At 42.1% G+C, this 23,899-nt stretch overlaps 1 protein-coding gene across 14 annotated transcripts in view; it reads right to left on the bottom strand.

The window, feature by feature from the left end:
- Positions 1-23,899, bottom strand: part of VGLL4 (vestigial like family member 4) — a 270,472-nt gene that overhangs the window by 69,333 nt on the left and 177,240 nt on the right. The window contains exon 1 of one of the 14 annotated variants that reach the window (XM_004274840.4): positions 11,658-12,255. The exons of the other annotated variants lie outside the window; for them this stretch is intronic. Coding sequence (XP_004274888.1) covers positions 11,658-11,739 — 82 coding nt within the window. The 5' untranslated portion in view covers positions 11,740-12,255. Of the gene's footprint in view, positions 1-11,657; positions 12,256-23,899 lie in introns of those variants that run through there. 14 annotated transcript variants of the gene reach the window in all.

Raw genomic sequence — 23,899 nt, 5'->3', positions numbered from 1 at the left:
GACTACAGCAGGGCAATCCAAAAGAACCAACTACTGATCTGGGCAACAACGTGGACCAATCTCAGAAATATTACGCGGAGCACAAGAAGCTGGAATCAAATGATTCTACTGACGTGCAGCCCAAGAGCAGGCAACACTAATTTATGACCACTGAGTCGAAGCAGTGGTAACATTACCTCTGGGGGACGGGTACCGCCTAGCGAGGAGGCATGAAGGAACTTTCTGTGGTGATGAAAATGCGCTATGTCTTGATCTGGGTAGTGGTTACAAAAAGTAAAAACAGAGGCGGAAAATTCTTGAACCCATGCCCTTAAGATTTCACCGTAATTAATTATGTCTCAATGCAAACGAAAGAAAAAAAGGAAACCAAACAGGTGGGACACTCCAGTCCATTATCCACATGACGTCCAAGACTGACTTTTTGTCTAGCCCTCGGCAAACACTCTGTTATCACAAAATAAGAGCTCCCAATAAAAATTCCTTTGGGTTACTGGAGGATCTATCCCAGACAGGGCAATATCTTTTAAGGTCTGACTAGAGTAGTTTAAAAAGAACATACAACTAATCCATTGATTTCCTGGGCTTTTTTTTTTTTTTAATTCACTGACTTTGTAAATTCTAAATATATATTTTATTCCTATTAGGACCCAAATGAACCATTTGACTATCTTGGGTTTTTTTAAGTTGAGAAGACTGCAATAAACACTAGTTCCCAATATAACAGACAGGTACGATGAAGCAAGGCAGTCTGACTCTGATCACAATGAATAAACCAAGTAGGAGACTCCACACTTCTAAGATTCCAAAGGAAACTTTTTTCAAGTTTCCTCAACATACGTTTAAGTCCTTCACAAGACAATAAGGGAAATCATCCACTCAAAGCTTGGGAATGCTAGTCACTTTTTGAGCGTGGATAAAACTACTGTAAACAGTAAGTCAGCTAAGAGACAGCAACCTGTAATAAGAACGCTTTTCATAACCTGTAATTACCTTCTTTCTTTATTTACATCTTCATTGTGTGCCTCCCATCTTCGCTGTTATGCTCCAAAAACCCAGGGATCCTGCTGTCTATTTTGTTGACATCTACATCCCCAGCACATACAACAGTGCCTGGCACGTAACAGGTATTAAATATTCTCCCATAAGTGATCAGTTCACTTCATAGACTAAAGGCAAGTGATTAGAAAACAAGATGAGGGGCTTCCCTGGTGGCGCAGTGGTTAAGAACCCGCCTGCCAATGCAGGGGACACGGGTTCGAGCCCTGGTCCGGGAAGATCCCACATGCCGCGGAGCAACTAAGCCCGTGCGCCACAACTACTGAGCCCACACGTCACAACTACTGAGCCCACGCGCCACAACTACGGAAGCCCGCGCACCTAGAGCCCATGCTCCACAACAAGAGAAGCCACCGCAATGAGAAGCCCGCGCACCGCAACGAAGAGTAGCCCCCGCTCGTTGCAACTAGAGAAAGCCTGTGCACAGCAACGGAGACCCAACACAGCCAAAAACAAACAAACAAATAAATAAATAAATATAAAAATAAAATGATGAGATCGATGTGTCTCCCCAGTGGGCTGTGCCCCTTCTATTTAAAACAAAAAAACAAAAAACAAAAAAACAGATGAGGAGGGGCAGTTATTTCTAAGCAACCAGCCCACTTCAAAATGTTTCTCTACAGACACTGAGCCTTAAAGAGTGCCCCCCCAACCTTCATATGCCTCCTTTTCCTGGCTCTCTGTCCCCCCTCTAAGAACATTCTAAGAATTAACAAACTCCCTTGTGTTCTCAACTAACTGAGCATCCCTGGGCTAGTCACACAATTCCAATGTCTCTTTATCTTTAATGAAAAGACAGTGGAGTGGATTCACTCATAAGCAGACACCACGGTGCTTGATGCTAAGAACAAAGAGACCAAAGACAAAGGCCTGGCCCTCCCAGAGCTTACAGCAAGGCAGACGGGTGAGTACAAATGCTCTGACAGAAGCACACGTGGCACGCCACGCAAACGCAACACCTGACCCTGCCAAGAAGGTAGGGGTGAAGAGGGTCACTTTCCAGAAGAAGCCTCTGCCCTTGAGGGAGAGGCTAACAGGCGTCATGAGAAAGAAGAGGTGGAATTTCAGGAAGAGGCCACGGCTCACTGGAAGGAAGGAGTCGGGTGTGTGTGGACCACAGGTGCAAGTGAAGGAGCGATGGGAGACATGACGTGGGCGACAGAGTAGTGGAGGATGAGGCTGGAGGGGTACATGAGGAATGACACTCCCGTGATGTTACAGACCAAGGCCCAGAGGGAACGTGATGAGAGGTGGGGTCAGTGATGCGGTTATTTTAGTGATAATGAAGAAAACCCATGGAGACCTGACTAAGAGAAGAGTTCCTAGGACCTCTTCAACTTCTTATTCTAGTCTTTGTTCCTAGGTGACCATTCTTATTCTCTGTCCCAAATTACCATCTCCGGCAGTGGCCACTTCCCTGAGCTCTAAACCTATATACTCAACTTTCTAATACTTATCTCTCCTTTGAAATTTCAAAGATCCTTCAAACTTAACACACCCAAAACTAAACTCATGAAACTCACAATCTCACCACAGAACCCAGTCTTCCCCGTGTTTCCCGTCTCTGCAAATGGCAGCACCGTCCCTCCACGTGGACAAGCCGGAAGCTGAGGAAGCAGCCACTATCCTCCCCGTCATCTGCCTCTTCCCCTGCTCCCATCCAGAACCACGCCCTTCAGTCTTCTCTCCAAACATCTCTCAAATCTACCCCCTTCTCCAACTCCACGACCACCCCTGTGACTTGGGTTGCCACCACCTCTTGCCCAAAGCATCGCACAGTCACGTCCTCTCCTATTTCTCCTATTTCCTTCCAATCTGTTCTCAAGCTCAGAACAAATGTTTATCAGCCTGCCTCCCTCTTACGTACCCTCCTACCCACCCCCAGGAGCACATAAAGCCCCTGACGATGCCGCGCACAGCACCTCGTTCACGATGCAGTGGGGACCCCGTAAGTCTCTGAGCCAAGGAATGGAAGAATTTTAAGAATTTGGAAAAACCAAGGACTAACAAGTGTCCACTGAACGTGCCACGAGGGTAGCATTTAGTGACCTTGTCCGAAAAAGTTTCAATGGAGTCGTGGGAACAGAAATCAGATGACGGTGGAATGAGGAGCGAATGGACAGAAGCTAAACAGAGAACACTGACCTTCTCCCGACAACCTGGATGGCAAGGAAAAGAGATCTAATAGGTAAAAAGGGAACACAAGGTTTAGGGATGGGTTAGTTTTTGTTTTAAAGTTGGGAGAGACTTGTGCGTAAGCACATGATGAAGGGAAAGACCCAAGAAGAGGAAGAAAGGAAATCAGAAAAGAAGCCAATCACTGATAAGTCCCTGAGGCCAGAGGGTAGGGACCTGTGAGCATAAATAGAAGAACCAGCCTTTCACTGGGCCTAGGGGAAAGGAAAGAAGGATGGAGTCAGACTCTGAACAGCCTGCAGGCAGGAAAGCCAAGGAGATGTGGTGGTTCCACTATTTTCTCCTTAAATGGTATATAAGGATTCTTCCCACTCTACAAGAAGGCTCTCTCTCATTCTCTCTCTCTGCCGAACAAAATATAAAACCATGTATGGTATACACACGTGTGTATGTATTTTATATATTTATATAGAGAGAATATGTAAAAATATATTTTTATATATATCACTTTATTTATATATATATATATAATGTGTTATATTTATTATTGGACGCTAAGAGCAATATTTGATGTCTGCTGTTAGTCCTGGAATTCTACTTCATTCTACCGCTTCCCTCCCTTTATTGAAATAAAGCCTCTAACAGAAAAAGGGCTCCATCATCATCTCCAGAAATTGGTGGTAATTGTTCCCAATGGGGAATTCAGTGCGTCAGTGTTACAAAACTTTACATAGGTTTCACCCCGAGAATGACTACTATTTTCCATCCCTTTTACCCTCCACGCCATAGAACTTCTAGCCTGGTACTATAGCTGCTATTACATATTTCTTTAAAAAGCCACCCAAATCACTCTCCTGGGTGATTTTAAGCACTGGCAAAGAGGTCAGAGCTTTTCAGCAGGGAAATAAAACACGGTTCTCTGTGGGGTCAGCCAATAGTTTATCAGTTGCTCATCAAAAAAAACAATAGTTTAAAAGGACACGCATAGTAAGAAAGGGAGAAAGTGGGTACAGGAGAAAGCTGCCAACAATGAAATAAAATTTTAAATTAATCCCTTGTCACTTTAATAGGGCTGCCACGTCATGGAAGGCGTGTTTGTTTTCAAAGGGGGGGAAACATGCAGAAATCTGCACTCATCACTCCCTCGACTGTTAACAGGGAAACAGCACAGGCTCTGTCCAGCGTAAGGTGAGGGAGTGTGAACACTGTGCTACACTGCTCGGCAGAAAGCATCTGCCTCAAACCCTTCAGTTCTGGAATTCACTCTATTAAAATCTAATCATCAGCCAAGAAGGATTAACAGGCAACTCTTTTCATGCAAAACAGATATAAAATAAACACCAAGAGGGATACATACGGAGGGTCCTTCTTCATTCATAATTTTAGATGGTGCATGAGGCTGCCTATTGTTTCAGCTCTTTGTTGCTCTCCAGCAGCCATCTCTATACAATGCAGAGTATTGTTTGAGTACTGGAACAAACAATTTAAGCTTTTTCTGTATATCTAAAAGTCCCTGCATTACCATCCAAGGAAACCTGGCGCTGCGACAAAGCTGACTTGTAACAAGTCTCAGCCTTCAAGCAAATTGCTCATTAATGCACAACTAAAGTTTCTGTTCAGACCCTAATTAACCTATGTATCTCCAGAAGTGTCCTCCCACCCTCCCCCAGTCCTGCGCTCTCCAAAACTGGCCAGAATTTTTGTTTTGAATTTTATTTTATTTATTCTTTTATACAGCAGGTTGTTATTAGTTATCCATTTTATACACATCAGTGTATACATGTCAATCCCAATCTCCCAATTCATCCCACCCCCTCACCCCCCCCCCCGCCACTTTCCCCCCTTGGTGTCCATACGTTTGTTCTCTACATCTGTGCTGGGCAGATTTTTTTCTAACACACAATTTTCCATTACACATGGATGCTGGTGGGCTTTAACAGTGGTGACGACTGTGACCAAAATACTGACTGCAAAAAAAGTTCAGACCAAAGCAACACCACGTCTGTTAACAGGGGAGCAGCAGGTGAGTGAAAAGGGAGGCTGGGACGTCCGCGAAAGTTCCAGGGTGAAGCCGTCCCCCACCCGAGAAGCAGGCTTCATATGGAGAAGACAACCTCTTAGGACATGGCCACTACTTTAAAAGATCTCATAAACAAGACACAGAGAAGACTTACAGGATAATTCCAATCAAACAGGGCTAAAAAAACCCACAAAAAAACAAAAAAAAAACCACCAGACAAAATTAAGCTAATTTGTCTAGAATGACACACATAGGTAGTAAACGTATAAAGAAAAGCAAGTTACAACTGCGACGCCCTCTTGGGGTCGGGAGGAATTCTGACTGGGAGAGAACACTTGAAGGAGGCGGTTGAATACTTCTTCACCTGATGATGATTACAAGGTTGATTGTTTTTAAACTATAAATTACACATATGTTTTATGTACTTTTATGTCTATATATGTTCCATAACAAAAAATGTGAAGAGACCGAGACACACAGAGGGAGACAGACAGACACAGACAGAGAAAGATCAACCCAAGACCTAACACATTCCTTAGCAGAGCAGAGGCATTCCATACATGTTTAAGAGAATGGATACTGGGTTACAAAAGCACAGTACTGAGTCTTCTCCAATCACTTACTAAATATTTTTCAGTTTGTTATGTTTACAGACTTCTTTGCAAACAGATGGGTGAAATGTTAAGAGTTCAGAAAAGATCATACAAATAGCCACAAATTAAAGACAACTTTCAGAAGAGATTTTCTATTTTATTTAGCATAAATAAACATTCTTTCAACTAGAAGTGATTCATATTGTTAGGATTAAAACATATCCTGTATACAATACACTGAAATTAAAACAATCTACAGAATTCTAAGAAAGAAAATGCAGAAAAGGCAAGATAAGAAAGCAAACTGATGGCAATAATCCCTCAGAACTTAGCAGAACACGTAACATTCAGGAAGGCAGAGAGAAAGAAAGCAGAAGAGAGAAAATCAAAATTTCAGACTCTGCTTTTAAAATAAAGTGATTGAAGTTTTTGGGGAGCTGGGGTGGGGGGAGCGGCTGATATATGAATTCATTAAAAAATAAAAGGGAGAGGGACTATTTTGTAAGACAAACTGACGTTGCTGGGGAAGGCTTGAGCTCAGCTCCAAGGAGCCCAGTATATACATAGACACCACTAAATATAAACAGTCACGGAATAAACGTGCAGATACAGAGAGATAAAACAGATACAGTCTGAAACAATCCCTGGTACGACTGATTTTATATCTTTGTGTACATGCAGAAGTGCTAAATCTGGATCTAATTTCTTCACGACAAAACCCAGTTTTCTGCAACATCCTCACAATAAAGCAGAACCGAACTATTAAGAAGAGGTATCGAATCTTCTCACACGCAGAGGGGGAATTTCTTCATATCTTACGGTGTGTTTTTAAAATGATCTTCCTTCACAGCGAACGAATCCAAACACCCTGGGAACTGAAGGCCCTGAGGACGAGAGTGAAGTAAGGCGGAAGGAAGGAAGAGAAATCCGCCTTCCAAAACAAAGCTGGTGTAGGTTCCAAGAAACAGCCAAGTAAAATCATCCTTCCAGAAAAGGGTAGAGAAACAAGGGAGGGGAGCCGGAAGGAAGGAGGGGATAATCACACGTTCCCTCCCAAACTGTAGATAGAAGGAATACATACTGGCCAGGTCCTCGCGGAAGAGCTCTTGGGCTCACCTGAGTTTGTTTTATTAACCAAGCTCCTCCCAACCTCTCCTCCTCTCCCCCCTCCCCCCTCCCCCCTCTCTCTCCAGCTCTCCTTCCCCCCCTCCCCCTTCACTCCCGACCCTCTCCTACAAATTAAAAGGTACAGTAAAATGAATTTCCACAGCAAAACAGCTGCAGACACTTTACCTCACCCCTGGGTGAAGAGCTGGTCACTTGATGTTCGGGGCGGGGGACAGAATACAGCCAGTACAAAGCAGCTCTGCTCTGTGCCCTTTTCAACTCACTAGTACCGGACACTCCTAAGTTTCCTGATGCCTCTGAGCTCATTAGACAAAGAACAATGAAACCAGGACTCCATTAAACTGCTGCTGGTTAAACTGGCAGAAAACAAAAGAAATCCGTCAGCAGGGCATGGGCCTCGCTCACATCCCTAGTAGGGTCTCACGCGACTCAACCACCCTCCTTGTGTACATTTTCCTTTCAATTCCAGAAAATTCATTTATATGTAGCCTGTGATGAAACAAGTGATAATTAAGTTCTGAAACAATGAACAGCTCTAAAAGTCCAGGAACTTGTAATGCTCTTCTCTTAAACTTTCAGAAGATCTGAAGATACAATCTATTCTTCCTTTCTCCCAATATAAATCACACCATTAAATTAAAAGGGAAGAATTCTTCTACCAAATTACACCTTAATGGCTCTTAACCCATAATTAAAGTATCACTAACAGCAGCTTAAAGCCACGGCCAAGCAGGAGTACATTTATTAGGACCTAAGTTTTCAGCACTAAGTAATTATGTAAATAGAACTATCAGCCATCTTGAGAAAAGTCCATGGTCGAACCAGCTCCCTGGTCCCTTGAGGAAACCCTCTGTGACTGGCATCTACACAGGGCCTCCTCCCCTGCAGTCAGAGCAAAGTTAGCAAAGCTACGTGCCAAAGGAGCGAGGAAAGCGAATTCCGAGGACTCTCCTCGCCTAGAGCCCTGATTACCGTCTTCCCTGATTATCACAAGAGTTTGGGAACCTAGACCAACAACTGGTTTCAGAGCAAAGAAGAATCCAGGTCAGACTCAGCTGTGCATCGTGATCCAAGATGCTGTCCCTGTGCTGCGGGCTGTGAAGGTCCCTGGGACAGAGCATGGCCCCTAACATCAAGGAGGTGATGATTAATTAAGGAGGCAAGACATCAAATAATTTTGGAGAGGTGGTGCGGTATAGAAGAATCACAGACTAACTGAAACCACTTTGCTCCTCCATTCAATTCTGTCACAAACTTTCTGAATAAACTCGGACAGACAAGTTACCTCTCTAGGTCTCAGTTTTCTTGGCAAAAACAAGGCAAATGTATTAGCTATATCTAAGGCCCTGGATAGCTCTGCAATAATTAGATAATTAGAGAACATGAGACAGTATAAAATTAAGTGCTAAATTATACAGCAGCGACCACAGCTGCCGACAGAGAGATTTCATTGATTTCTGAGTCCACCACTTCCTGAGAGCCACACCAGGCACTGTGCCAGGACTCAGGGATACAGTGACCAAGACAAAGCCCCGCCTTCATGAGGCTTTCGGTCTATTAGTGGCGCATTCTCAGGAGTTCAGAGGGGAAAAAATGAAGGCTCCTTTTCAAGGAGATAGAGGCAAAACTGGGATTCAAGTGGGTATAATTTGAACATACGGTAGGAAGGGTGATGAATGACGAACTGGCTAACTGTTGAGAATTTCAGTAATAAACCAGAGACTTTTGAAAAGACACATTAATACCCAAGCAGAGTTCTGCTAACTGGCTTATCACCAATGAAGGTAGTTAGTTTCCATAAGTTAGCCAAACGCAGATTCTTCCTGCCCTTTGCCAATCATCTTCTCCTATCCCAAAAGGTCCCCACCCCAAATCTATTTGTGGTTCATTTTTTTTCCTTAATTCTCTTTTCAATTATGCTTGTGGATTTCTATGGTGAAAGTCAGGAGCAGACACCCAGCAGAGAGTCCATATCTAAGCCATCTGGAGTCTACCCTAAATGTGGGGTTTTAGGAAGACCTTGTAGGCTATGAGAGAATTGGCTAAAAAAGACCTATTTGTGTATAAGTTCCTAGAGAGGCTGAGGAAAGATGGCGCAGACACATGGTTTATTTTGTGGAGTAGAGCTCTAATACAAATAAGGAAAACAGTATAACTAACCTAGAGAATAATTGACCATCAACATCTTACCTTCTTAAGACTAAAAATTCAGAAAACTATTTTGTCCCTTATTTTTAAGAGACGTGAAACATGCCTGGGCCCTAAGTGAAATCAAACACTACCCACCAACTGTACATTCCGTTTTGCAAATAACTTCCCTGGAATGCTGGTGAGCTGATAGATTTAATACGAATACTCTCAAAGTGCTGGACTTAAAAGGAACAATAACTATTCCAACTTTTCTTACCACCCCCCCCAAAAAAATCCCATCTAAGATTTATGCCCATCTTCTAAACACCCTTTTGAGTTCAGAGCAGATGTGTGCAATGTTTACACTGAGAAAACCACTAGGACATAAACAGCCCACTATAAACACCACTCAGATTTTGCTGTGCTTTTCTTCATTTCCTGTGTATTTATTTTGGTGTTAAAATAATGTTAACTTTCATAATAAGGAAAATAGCAGCAGATGTTTAAACCAAACAGACTACAGCACATCATCCCACACATCTACTCAACTTTCAGAATCAAAGTTTCTTCCTCCCAATTAAGGAGGGAGCCTAGAAGACCACTCTCGTGTATGGTACCTACTAAACAACAGATCAACCTGGACAAGCTTTCCGTAAGCTTTTCCTCACCACCTGCAGACACAAAAAATTAACGTGGTATCAATTTCCTAATAATCCCTATATTCCTCTCTCAGGCTGATTATTAGGCTTTGTTTTATTCTGAAAATATCTTATTACTCAATGACAAAGACAATCCAACAGAAAGTGCCTTAAAAGTTTTCAGTTTCTTGTTCACTGAAAAAAAAATTCTTTTAAACTAACTGCAATGTTCATTTCACAGGAAACACGCCTGGTGGCTTGCTGCTTAGACCACTCTAAAACGGACTTCAGGACACAGGGGGGGCGGGAAGGGGAAGCTGGGACGAAGTGAGAGAGTAGCATTGACATACATACACTACCAAATGTAAAATAAGATAGCTAGTGGGAAGCAGCTGCACAGCACAGGGAGATCAGCTCGGTGCTTTATGACACTTAGAGGGGTGGGAATAGGGAGGGTGGAGGGAGGCTCCAGAGGCAGGGGATACAGGAGTATATGGATACATATAGCTGATTCACTTTGTTGTACAGCAGAAACTAACACAACGTTGTAAAGCAATTATACTCCAATAAAGATGTAAAAAAAAAAAAGTCTGCCTTTTAAATGAGTGACTTTAGAAACAGGATGATACCTAAAGCAGCAGATTCAAAGAAAGCAATTCACCAAAATTCGTATTCCTGGAACAAGTAGGATTAAAACAAAAAAAAAAAGACTACTTTAAATATGAGATTCTCATCCACAAAGTTAAATAAAACCAAGAATGAGATTTTTTCCTTGAAGGGGAAAGGGTAAGTTTTTGACTGCTTGGGCAACAGGGCTAAAGTTTCTACACGAAAAATACAAGTGGATCGGCTCACCCTCCCAAGTTTCTTCCATGTTTTCTCTTTCTAGAGCAATGTTCAGTTCACTATAGGCAGAGACATGGAAACTTCTGCTGAATCAGAAGGGAGATGTCTCCTTGATTTGTATGTGGTTAAACAAAAAACACTTCCCCTGCCAAGCTGAATTCCCCCGGAGATGTGTCTCCAGCTACTCAGACTCAGACCATTACCACTTTTTCAAATTGCACGTAGATAATGTTGGATTAAGAAATTCCCTTTTTCTCTTCTTACTACTAATAGAGACAGCTTGAAATACTACAGGGCAGTGGGGAAATACCTCATGGTTTAGTAGGAGGTAATAAGTGGTAAGATTTCCGAGTTGTTTTTTTGTTTTTGTTTTTTAATTTAGCTTTCTGGTTGGTGGGTTGTGCAATCACTTCCACAAGGGACAGGAGTGTGGAAGGAACATCCTTCAATGTCAGAACTCTCCCAGAGCTGTACAGGAAACGGGAAATCAGACAAAGGGCCAGTCTGTGCTCTGTGACATGGGTGCCCTTCCAGGCCCCCAAACTGAATAGAAAAATTCTTCATTGTTTGGGACAATCGCTCTTGAACACAAAAACGCACTGTAACTTTCTGTTCCCCTCTACGTGAAAATCCAAAGTTCTTGCTGGCTGTTGGACTACAACAGGAATACTGTACGTAGATAGTGTAAGTATGAAAGCAAAAAAAAAAAAAGAGAGAGAGAGAGAAAACCTGGCATGTTTAACTTTTTACTTGGGTCCAGAAGTTCCTCCTCTAAAGAAAACACCAACAGAAATCAAAAAAGAAATACAATTTAAAAGAGTTTAAAATGTGAGGAGTTAGTATGTTGCAAGCATAAAGCAAACTTTTAACAATGTATATTTTCCCACCTCCCCGCCCCTGCCCCGCCCCCACCTCCACTGTAACCCCTGAAGGCTAAGATACAAACAACAAACTTTGTCCTGAAAACAGTACCTAAGAACCGCTTGCCTTTCAAAGCATCCTAAAGACTCAAGAAAGAGAACAAAATGCACAGAAGGCAATGAGAACAGGAAAGGAGGAGTGGCCTTGACCCAAGCAATAGGGTAGCAGTTTCTAGAAGGGAACATCTACCTTCATAGCACAGAATCCCGATGTTGTTGTTCATCTTGTCCAAGTACTGGTAGTTCAACAGGTCCATCTTCATAAATAGCATTTATTGGGCTAGCACAGAAAACCAGCTCTCTGCTTTCGCCCCGAAAAAGTACGTTTCCAAAATCAACTAGTGCTGAGCAGCTCCTGGCTCTTCTCTTAAACTTCACAAAGACGGAGGCCCGGCCTCGGATCAAAACAAAGTAAAAGTGAAAAAAAAAAAAAAAGACGCACACAAAATCGAACTTGCAGAAAACCCTTCAAGGGTTCGTGGGCAGACGGTATACGTCCTGGATCCTCAATGGAACATTTAAAAATCGTTTCAGAAGTCTTTACGGGTCTTTCTTCGACGTAAGAAAGGAGCAAGGAAGGAAAACCCGAAGCCCATTTCCTAGGACAAAGCCGCGCTCGCGCCGCTCACAGCCCGCTGCGAGTTCACTGCGCTGACACGCCGACTATGCCTGGAATGACTCGTATGTGGACGAGCTTCCTCTTCCCAGCGGGAGGGAGCGCGGAGCATGCTCACTGAATCCCCGGGGCTCTTCACATGTCAGGGATGTTTTCTGCACAAGATCAGGCTCTAAATGTACTAAGTGTTTGAAAGAAAGAGAAGGAGGAGGTGGAGCGTCTGCAGGAGGGGCCGGGGCAGAGCTGCTCTTGACAGGAAGCAGCCCTGCCGCTGCAAAACCGGAGGAGGGAAGAGAAAACCCAGGAAGTCGCTTTTTCAGGAGCTGAGTACAAAGTCAAAAATCCATCATGGAAGCAAACTTCCATGGAATTTAACTCTGGTGTAGCTTCACTTTTGGGTTTCAGAAACCCAAAGTGCTTTGCTGTGGTACATATACCACATATTTCTTTTCTTTCCTTCCTTCTCTTTTAAAAGTCGTTTTACAAGGTCCATTTACACTTTAACTGTATATTTAAAATTTCAATGTCATGTTACATATAACTTCTCTCATAATTCTCATAACAACTCACATAAACACGTCAGGGATGGTATCACCTTTTTACAGCAGCGGAAACTGGGGCTCAGAGGGATTAAATAATGGTATATGGCTCCCAAAATAGTTGGTAGAACTACTTTTAGAGTGTGTTATTCCCTTAAAACCTTCTAAAAAATAAGGAGGGGAAGAGGGAGAGAGAAAGATAAGGAGAAACAGGAAGAGAGAAAGAGAAAGAGAGAGAGTTTAAGGAAGTAAGACTACATATCCCAAACACGAAGCCTACCTGACACGATGGGCGGGAGGGATAAAATTATTTTCATTTTGCACATAGGAAAGCTGTCCCCTCTGTGTTTTAGAGGCTAACAGAACAGCATGCCAGCACATCACGTCTTACTGTAAGGACCTGGGCCTTAAATGTCACATCTCCAACATCCAGCACAAGTGGTGCCCAAAAGCTATTTACTGAGTCTGTAAATCACTGAAAGTTCAGAATCTTCAGCACGTGAAGAACACATTGGCAAAATAAAGGGGAAAAAATAGTTTTCTCTTTGGAGGTGGCACCTAGCTTTTGGCACCATGAATAGACTAGTAATTCGCCACAGGAGGTGTTTCTATGCTAATACTATTGTATGCTATTTGGAGATTTAGAAAATACCAAGGGGTGTGCTATACTGTAGACCAAGACTGGACATTGTAATACTCTAAAATAAGAACTGGATAAATAATTTCAAGGGCTTATATGTTAAAAGATCAGCAGTTGCACTTTGGGTAACAGGCATGTTCACGACAAGTTGTTCTAATTGAATCCTATCTGGAGATAAATACAACACCCAATACTGCTGCCGTCCCTGCTGCAATAGGAGTAACTGGCATAGCAGCAGGTGAAGGAGGCAACAGAAAAATCGAGATTTCACGAGCTTTAATTTACAAGGCTATTTATTAATGCTAGAGTACGTATTCTAGAATCTGAATAAGCTACACTGAAAGGTATGTACACCATCAACTGTAATTAAAATACTTGGTGGTACGTGACGGGGAGGGTCAGAAGAAAACTCTTACAGCATCTAATATATATTATTGTACTTAATCTTAATATCTTTAGGTACAGATTCAAGTTCAACTGATAGTTTTGGTCCAAATTCAATTACCCAGCTGGTTGTGGAGAACAATTACTGTGCTACATTCTTTGACGTAACTTCTCAATCAGAAAACGTTATGAGTCATTAGCACACCCCATACGGGAGAAAGCTGGCTGCACCTTGGAATCAGTATGGAGTTTTTAAAAATCCTGAGGCTGTGGGTGCACCCCAAAATAATCTGAGGGGGTGGGGCCCAGTGTTGGGATCGATTTTAAAGAGTCCCAGGCGATTCTAACATGCGCCCAAGATTGAGAACCACCGCTTTTATCTCAGAGGGAAAAAAATCACCTGCCTTCAGATACTTCATTTTACACAACTTATTTCGAGAAGGAAAGTTTTCTTTTTAAAGTTCAGTGATTTAACCAGATCCAAACAATCCAGTGGTAACGACATGAGTAAAATATTTAGTAACTTCCCTTTAATGACTCAGTGTCACTTACAATGTAGTCTTCACTCTCCAAGAGGCAACCACCCATGTGGACACAGGCCCACAGGTACACCTTGACCTGTGTTTGCAATGAGCAGAGGGAAAATAAAATCCCCAGCCCCCACCACGTGTTTCCCACTAATCTGGACGCTACTGTGGTCCTACTTAGAGCTACAGACGAGGAGAGTGAACAGGTAGAAACTTTGACAGCAATTTGACAGAGTCATCTTAGGTCCTGTAAATCTTCCAGGCAGACAGTCTGAGAAGCCCCGCTCTGAAGCGTGGCAGCCACACCTGCCGACTCCGCAGGGCAGCCAGTCCCTGCGGCTGGACCTATCCTATCACAGCTCCCCACATCGTCCACCTTCCGCTTCAAGCAGTGAACTACCTACAGTTACTCTCGAAAACCAAATTATTTCTTGTCTCAGTGCACACGCTCCCTCTTCGTGCAAGACTTTTCCAGCCTCTCTCCCAGCAAACACCCATTCTTCCTTCAGGACTTGGCACACATCTCCTTTGTCCTGTGGGACCCCCGTCCCTCTGAGTCCTCACTCCCAGGCCTGTACCATCATTTGCCCACCAACATGCTTCCATCCTATGCACGTCCAGGCTTTAGGAGCAAGGGCTATGCCTTCTGTACCTCTGCAGGGTTGGTCTGGCAGGAGCCTGACACACGGCAGGCCATCAATAAATTCCTGTTGAATCAAATCTCTAAGATGAAAACACCTCAAAGGCAGACTCTCCATCTGCCCCTCCCTACTCCCAGCACATACCAGATTATCTAACTCAACGTTTCTCCAACTGGATTCTGTCAGAATCTTCTGGGGACACAAGTCCTCACATCTGAGGAAAACTCATGTAGATTCTGATCAGGCTTCAGGTTATGGTCAACATATCCAGCGAAAAACGCCAAGCGCTGGAAAATGTCAGTGCTTCTCAAGTTCATTCACAGACTAACACTGTCATAATTAAACTACCAACAGGATTCTTCTTAAGGAAACTGGAAGGATGGTTCTAAATTTTATCCACCAAAAAAAAAAAAAAAAATCAGGTAAAAGTTGGGTTTTTTTGGATGAAGAAATTTGATCTATCAGATATTTAAAACATAAAGCTACTGTATAGCATAGGAAACTATACTTGATATTTTGTAATAACCTATATGGGAAAAAACCTGGAGAAGAATCATATATATACATATATATGTACACATATAACTGAATCACTTTGCTGTACACCTGAAACTAACACAACATTGTAAATCAACTCTACTTCAATAAAATAAAACAAATAAATAAAGCAAAGAACATTTTTGGGTGGAACTGGAAAGAGAATAAGAAAAATGAAACAGATATTGTCACATAGTAAAAACCTTAAAAACTGTAAGAAAATGTTCAGACTATCTAATTCGGAATAGGGAAACATTTTCCAAGCCTGAAGAAGAATTAAATCAAAGAAAGAAGTCACAGAGGAAACTACTGTAGAATTTGACTGAATATACAAATTTTATGTTTCGTACATCTGAAAACACCAAAACCAAGTAGAGAGGCAAAACACAAAACAGAAGAATATATTTGTGACATATACCATGGTGGATGAAGGATGAATGTTCTTGGTATATAAACATTAAAGAAGAGAAAATAAGAAAAAAATTAATCTAAATTATTTTTAAATGAGCAAAGAACATGAGAAACAAATGGCCAATACAGTTTTAAAAAGCCTATTCGAGGGACTTCCCTGGCGGTCCAGTGGTTAAGACTCCACCCTTCCACTGCAGGGGGCACAAGTTCGAGCCCTGGTCGCAGGGAAGATCCCGCAAGCCACGCAGCATGGCCAAAAATATAAACAAATAAAAGATAAAATAAATACACTTTAAATTTTTTTCTTAAAAGCAAGCCTATTCAACCTCATTAAAAATAGAAAAAATACAAATTAAAAACAATTAAGTGATTCTCTACCTGCCAAATTAACAAAAAGAGAAAGCATTTCAATCTTATTTAATGCTGGTGAGGTGAGCTGCCATTGGAATTTGTGTCACTGCTAGTAAAAGTGTATGCAGTCCATGCCTTTCTACAAAGCAGTCAACATACACATCAAGCTGTCTGTAGTGCTGAAAATGTTCACATCCTTTCCTTGCTCTGGACTCTAGTTCTAGAACTCTGTTTTAAGAAAATAATAAGATTTGGTCAAAGAATTACATAAAGATGCTTATCATGCTTCTATTTATAATAATGAAAATTTGAAAACCTAAAAGTCCAAAAATAAGGGAATGAATGAAAACTGTGGTATATCAATGACAGAATAGTATGCAACCATTATAATTCCTTCTAAAAAATATAATGACAGGGGCTTCCCTGGTGGCGCAGTGGTTGAGAGTCCGCCTGCCGATGCAGGGGACACAGGTTCGTGCCCTGGTCTGGGAAGATCCCACATGCCACGGAGCGGCTGGGCCCGTGAACCATGGCTGCTGAGCCTGCGCGTCCGGAGCCTGTGCTCCGCAACGGGAGAGGCCACAACAGTGAGAGGCCCGCATACCACAAAAAATATATATATATATATAAAATGACAGGAGAAAATGATATACTCAAAACATATGCTAATGGAATTACATATGTTAAGTGAAAACAAGCAAATAAAAAATATAAAAATAGTATGTACACTAAGCACCAATTTTGCTTATTTATAAGTATACACACATATGCAGAAAGAAATATACACACACATGTATTTAAAAGACTGCACTAGAGAAAACAATAATTCAGAAAGATACATGCACCCCAATGTTCAATGAAACACCATTTACAGTAGACAGGACATGGAAGCAACCTAAATGTCCATCAATAGAAGAATGGATAAAGAAGATGTGGTACATACACACAATGGAGTATTACTCAGCCATAAAAAGGAACGAAACTGTGCAATTTGCAGAGACGTAGATGGACCTAGAGACTGTCATACAGAGTGAAGTAAGTCAGAGAGAGAAAAACAAATATCGTGTAATACCTCTTATATGTGGAATCTAGAAAAATGATACAGATGAACTTATCTGCAAAGCAGAAATAGAGACACAGACTTAGAGAATGGACATATGGATACCCGGGGGGGAGGGGAGGGTGGGATGAATTGGGAGATTGGGATTGACATATACACATCACCGTGTATAAAACAGATTACTAATGAGAACCTACTGTATAGCACAGGGAACTCTACTCAATGCTCTGTGGTGACCTAAATGGGAAGGAAATCCAAAAAACAGGGGATATATGTATAGCTGTAGTTGATTCACTTTGCTGTACAGCAGAAACTAGCACAGCATTGTAAAGCAACTATACTCCAATAAAAATTAATTTAAAATGAAAAACAAGAAAAAAAAAGGAAAAAGTCAAAAGGAATAAAATAAATAAAAATAAATCAATGATTGGAAAGCATAGCAAAATGTTAACAGTGCCTATCTTGGAGGGGTGGGCATTTTTTACATTTTCCTGTGTCTCTAATTTACCTGCAAAGACTATATTCCTTATATAATCAATGTGAGGGTGAAGGAAGGTCCTCACTTTTTAAAAAGCAGGGACATATGAGAAAATATGCCCTGGTGAGGCATAAGCAATGGATCATTTATATCTAATTTTTGAACACCATGAAATGTCCTTTTCATTAGGATTTAACAGCTAAAGATTTAAAAATTCCAAACATTTATTTAGAACTCTGTAAGATTTAAAGATGTTTATAATGAGGTATCTGTCCTAAAGAACAGTCTACAATATGGCGCTGTATGTCAATTGTATCTCAGTAAAACTGGGGGGCTAAGGAAAACAGTCTACAAGGAGAAACTCCCTGTACTTTAAACTTTCAGAGAATGTAGACATGTATGCATATGCTTTTGTCTTCTATTACTTACTAATTATTTCATGTATTAGTAACAATTCCCCAAACTAGACCATAAGCTTTGGAGAAAAGGAAAACTAAGCTTCAGTTCTTGGTATAAAGCTCCCCACAGTATAAAATAAGGGCTCCATAAATGTTCATTATGGCAGCGTCTCAACATCTTTGGGGAATAATGATGGCAAAACGATGACAGTAGGAAGCCCAGGCTAATTACTAGGTTAAATGGTTCTACTTGCTAGAGAGCTGACTACCAGTTTAGAATAGAATCAGCAAAACTGTGAGCTGCTTCATAAAAGCCAAATGATCAAAATCACTCTCGAGACACTTATTAAAATATAAAATGCTGGGACTTCCCTGGTGGTGCAGTGGTTAAGAATCCACCTGCCAATGCAGGGGACACGGGTTCAAGCCCTGGTCCGAAAAGATCCCACATGCCGCGGAGCAACTAAGCCCGTGTGCCACAACTACTGAGCCCCTGTGCCACAACTACTGAAGGCCAAACGCCTAGAGCCCGTGCTCCGCAACAAGAGAAGCCACCACAATGAGAAGCCCACGCACCACAATGAAGAGTAGCCCCTGCTTTCCACAACTAGAGAAAGCCCGCATGCGGCAACAAAGACCCAACGCAGCCACAAATAAATACATAAATAAATAAAATTTAGGGCTTCCCTGGTGGCGCAGTGGTTGAGAGTCCGCCTGCCGACGCAGGGGACACGGGTTCGTGCCCCGGTCCGGGAAGATCCCACGTGCCGCGGAGCGGCTGGGCCCGTGAGCCATGGCTGCTGAGCCTGCGCGTCCGGAGCCTGTGCTCCCGCAACGGGAGAGGCCACAACAGTAAGAGGCCCGTGTACCGCAAAATAAATAAATAAATAAATAAATAAATAAATAAATAAAATTTAAATAAAGAAATAAAATAAAATGCTTTCATTAGCACACTTGCCAAGCAAGGAATATTTTAATGTTAAGTCTAACAATTATTTTTTCACAGACACCAGGAAAGGTAAATAACCCTACAGGGCTGCTTGGTCCCCCCCAATGGATTCAACTGCCCTCTTCTTTCCAGGATGCCAAGTAACCAATATATTTAACTAATGCTTTCATTTTTAAGTTTATTTTTCTCCTTACCACACATTTATTTTTTCAAATCACTTTAACCTGATATGTGACTAATAATCAAAAACCATACCAAAGGAAGAAAGTTACGCCTGACTGTAACTTGATCTACATTATCAACTAACCAAAAAGTTGGATGTGCAGAAGTGCCATGTTTAAGAGCATCTCCAGACCCCACTGCAATCTATGGGCACATTCTTCAGTATAATATGAACAGTAACAGCAACAATGGTGACGATAATGTTTGTTAAATACCTCACTGGTCAAGGCACTCTCACTTTTTTATATTACCTTAATTACTAAGACAAGGTTGTAAGAGAAGGAAAGCATAGAAGAGGGTTTAGGTGAAAACAAACTTAGCACTGAGTGGTAAGAAAGAAGACTTAAGGAACGAAACTTTTTCTTTTAAATATTGTTTACAATGCAAAGTTCTGTGGCTCCTCAAAAGCTCAGCTAAAATCCCACCTTTCACAAGAACTCCATTAGCTAGGATTAATCTCTTTATGAGTCCACTGTATTTTAGGTTTACGCTGCATTAATTCTAAAACAAGGCAGACTACGAGATGATTTATGTATCTCTCCCCTACGTGATTATAAAGACTGTTTTGTACACAGTAGGTCTTCAACAGTGTACCTGTTGAATCAAAGAAGACACCAAAACAAAACAATTTTCAAATGCCTCAAGTATCAAGGATGTAAACCTGAATATCTATTAAGTTCTCTGTGTTTTTTACATTTTCTGTCAAGGAAAGAATTCCTAAATATATCACAAAACATTGCTTATTTCTCTAATTTGGAGTTGCTCACACTGAAATGACGATGAAACATACAGTATTTTCTCAAATTTTTCACAAAAGCAAATGCCATTAAGCTGTATGTTTTGACTTTTTTCTTTTTTTTTTTGCGATACACGGGCCTCTCACTGTTGTGGCCTCTCCCATCGCGGAGCACAGGTTCCGGACGCGCAGGCTCAGCGGCCATGGCTCACGGGCCCAGCCGCTCGGCGGCATGTGGGATCTTCCCAGACCGGGGCACGAACCCGTGTCCCCTGCATCGGCAGGCGGACTCTCAACCACTGTGCCACCAGGGAAGCTCCACGTCTTGACTTTTATTGTTTATAAAACAGTAACATTTCTAAGCTAAAACACTCACAAGTTCTATTAAGTATGACTAGATTATGTGCTATAATATAATGGGATTTTAACACAAATATATGTACTTTTTAAAAAACTTAAAATGGTTCTTCAAAGCAAAGATTTAAACTTTCAATACAACAGCACCCTCTAAGGGTGAATTTTAAATTGCAAAGACAATTTTGGGAAAGCAAACTGCCTAATTTCTCACCTGAGTTCAAACACAATAAGCCTCTTACTAAACTTAAAAAGTCACAGTGAATCTCTTTTAACAAACAGTTCCACTCTCATTAAACTTTGCAAAAATTAAAAAAATCCTAACAAAATCAATTCTCTTGATATCAAATGAGTGAACAGGAAATCTGCTTTACTAACATGAATTTAAGATAAAAATAGCATTTAAAAGTTCAGACTAGGATTGATATTTTAAATAAATCAGCACTGGGGAAGGAAATATAATTAATTAGCATTCCCAAGAAAGGAGAAATATCTTGCAAAACACTATAACTTACTAGTTTTAAACTAGTGCCTTATACGCTTGAAACAAATGTTTCCTTATTAACAAAAATGATTATTTTAGTGGTTTTCATTATTGCAGACAATTTAGTTCAGTAAATCCTGTTCAAAGAACCTTCATAAATAAAATATTATTCTGATATTCACATTCTCACCAATTATAATTATCCACAGACGTATTCTTGCCAGGTTGGCTAGCACTTACTGACATGGTAAAAACAGAAGTCCAATGGAGGAAAAGTACTAAATATTTAACATCTGAAGGTCAATGTCACTGACAGTCCCAATTTCTGATTCAATCTTCACCTAGCAGTTCAATTTGCCTTCACAGTATTTCATTCATTAGGCACCATTTTTCTACCTCCAGAATCACCCTTTCAACCAACTAGGATCCAGTCTAAAAAACAGACAACACACCCGTTTTTTAATACAACTGTAATGCTTCCTCCCAACCTGTGCGCCCTTCCAGTAACTACCCCATGAGGTAACTACTATCCTAACTTTTAAGAACGTTAGATTAGTTTGGCCACTTAATACGAATAGAATCATACGGTATATGTACCTCGATGTGACTGGATTCTTGTGCTCAACGTTATGTTTATGAATGTTAGCCTTCTTTTTAAGTGAAGGTGAAAATCATTCCTTTTCGTGGCTGTATAGTATTCCATTGCTCTAACTGACCACACTTCATTCTGCAGTTGATGAACATTTAGGTAGTTTCTATCTGGAGGATATTATAAATAGTGCTGCTACAAATATTCTAGTCTCTGCCTTTGGTGAGCATGGACTGCATTTCTGTTGCATACATTCAGCTTGAGTAGATACGTTAGGTCATAGTGAGCATACATTCAGCTTGAGTAGATGCTGTCAAATAGTTTTCCAAAGTATTTGTAGCAATTACACTCCCGCCAGCCGTGTATGGGATCTTAGGTTGCTCCACACCCTTGCCAGCACTTTTTCACCTTTTCATTCCTGCTACACGGGGAGTATGCAGCAGCCTCACTGTGGTTTTACTTCACACTTCTCTGACCGAGAGTAAAAACATTTAAATGCTCCTAAGAGGCAGAGGGATAGGATTCACCACACAGAACAGTGGGGTAAGGGTCTATCCAAATGGCTCTCAAACAGAACCATTTTGCTTCCCTCAACCCAGGGGACCTTTGGCAATGTCTGGTTGTCACAACTTGGCGGTACCACGGGCATCTAGTGGATGGAGGCCAGGGATGCTGCCAAAGACACTACCATGCACAGGACAGCCTCCCTGAGCGAAGAATTATCGGGACCAAAACGGCAGTAATGCTGCTGCCAAGGAACCATTATCTAAGCGGACGGTTGTTAGAATCATCCCCCTTAGTCATGTAATCAAGGTAATCGATGGCCGGTACAGCTCAAGAGGTCAATTTCCTGCTGTCTTCAATTTCCTCAAGTTGAAGGAACAGAAAGACAAAGGGTATTTACTACGTGCTGGGCGTGGGGCCTGGCACATGGCAGAGCGCTAGGTTCTCTCAGGTATCTTGTTTCTTGTTAAATCCTCACAACAATGCTGGGAGGTACTTTCACCATTTTATAAATGAGGAAACATATCAGGCTGAGAAGCTTGTCCAAACTCACACAAAGAGTGTAGAACTGGGATCTGAAGCTGTGATTTTCCACTCTACCCAGGGTCTTACTTTTAACCAAAATTAAGAAGAGTTTTTAAAGTCTACAATGACTTATCTTGCAAGGGGCGAGTTTCACTCTAGATTTGCACAAAGCAGGTGAATAAAAACTAGGTATGAAAACTAGATCATTTGCAATGTTAACATGCACCTGTAAGAACTGTACCCTACACTTTTTCAACAAATTCATCTTCTTCACCACGCCGTGATCTCTTCAGAGTTAGACCTGTGCCTTACTTTTCTCTGTATATGCCCCATAGGTTTCCAAGTAGGCTTAGCGGATGGGCGACATCCCAGCCTCCCAGGGAAGCGCCAGCCACCAACGACTGTGGCCCCAGTAACAGGAACCACGGCCCTGGGGAGGGAGTCAGACCCTAGGGAAGGAGAGAGGAGAGCCTGGGACTAACCCAAGCAGGAGAGGGCCGTAGGTGACCATGGCCACCTACAGGTGCAGACAGCAGTGGCTCCCCTCCCCCAAAGGAGGAGAAAGAAGCTAGAAGCTGAGGGGGTGAGGAGCCCTGGCCTCCTGAGCTCTCAGCACCTCATGCTGGTTTCCCAGCGCACGAGAGCACCAGACCCAGAGCCAGAGCCACCAGGGTCCTATCCTGCTCGGACCCACTATCAAGGGATAGTGATCAAGGAAATCTACCTCCCGGCCTCAGTTTCCTCATCTGCAGAAGGGGTAGATCGAGCGAACCTCCCCTGCCCAGCACAGACCCGGCTAACACAGGGGTCCATAACCACCAAGTGCGCACAAACGTAGGGCACGACGGCCACCATTCTTCCTTAAGATGAGTCTTCCTCTGTATCCCACGAGGAGAAGCGGGGCCTGCCCCGACAAGGAGACGGCCCCACCCTGCCCCACCCCAAGAACCTCAAACAGGAACAACAGCCATAAAAAAGCAGCGGGAACAAAGGTCCTAGTAGCCCTTTCCTTCAGCTTAATGAGGCCGTAGTACATGGATTTCTGAAAGGAGAGGCCAGCAGTCCCGAGGCATTCATTCAAGCCGGAGGGGACCTGTGAAGGTATCAGCACACAGCTTTTTTTTTTTTTTAAACTTTAAAAATATGATCATAATGCACGCTCAGTTAAATTTAGCATTCTTACCCTACTAGCTGTCAAATATTCAAAACTCACATGGACTACTCACCCATCACTTACATGAAACAAAAGCACATCCCGAAGACGGCATTAAAAACAGGGTCTAGTACTCGACACGACTTACTCTGCTGACGGAACACAAGATGCACCACGTTTACCAACCCCCCCCAGGCCTCGCCTCCCGTCCACCACGCTTCACAGACACACTCCTCTCTCCTCCTCCTCCACTGTATCAGAATCAGCCGTAAAATTCTCAGGTTCTGGACAATTCCTCTCTTCTCTTTCGCCCCTCACCCCCATCCAACTGCAG

Source organism: Orcinus orca, chromosome 10 (assembly GCF_937001465.1).
Source record: "Orcinus orca chromosome 10, mOrcOrc1.1, whole genome shotgun sequence".
NCBI lineage: Eukaryota > Metazoa > Chordata > Mammalia > Artiodactyla > Delphinidae > Orcinus > Orcinus orca.
The sequence above is the reverse complement of the archived record's forward strand: the minus strand, read 5'-3'. Positions and strand labels throughout refer to the sequence as shown.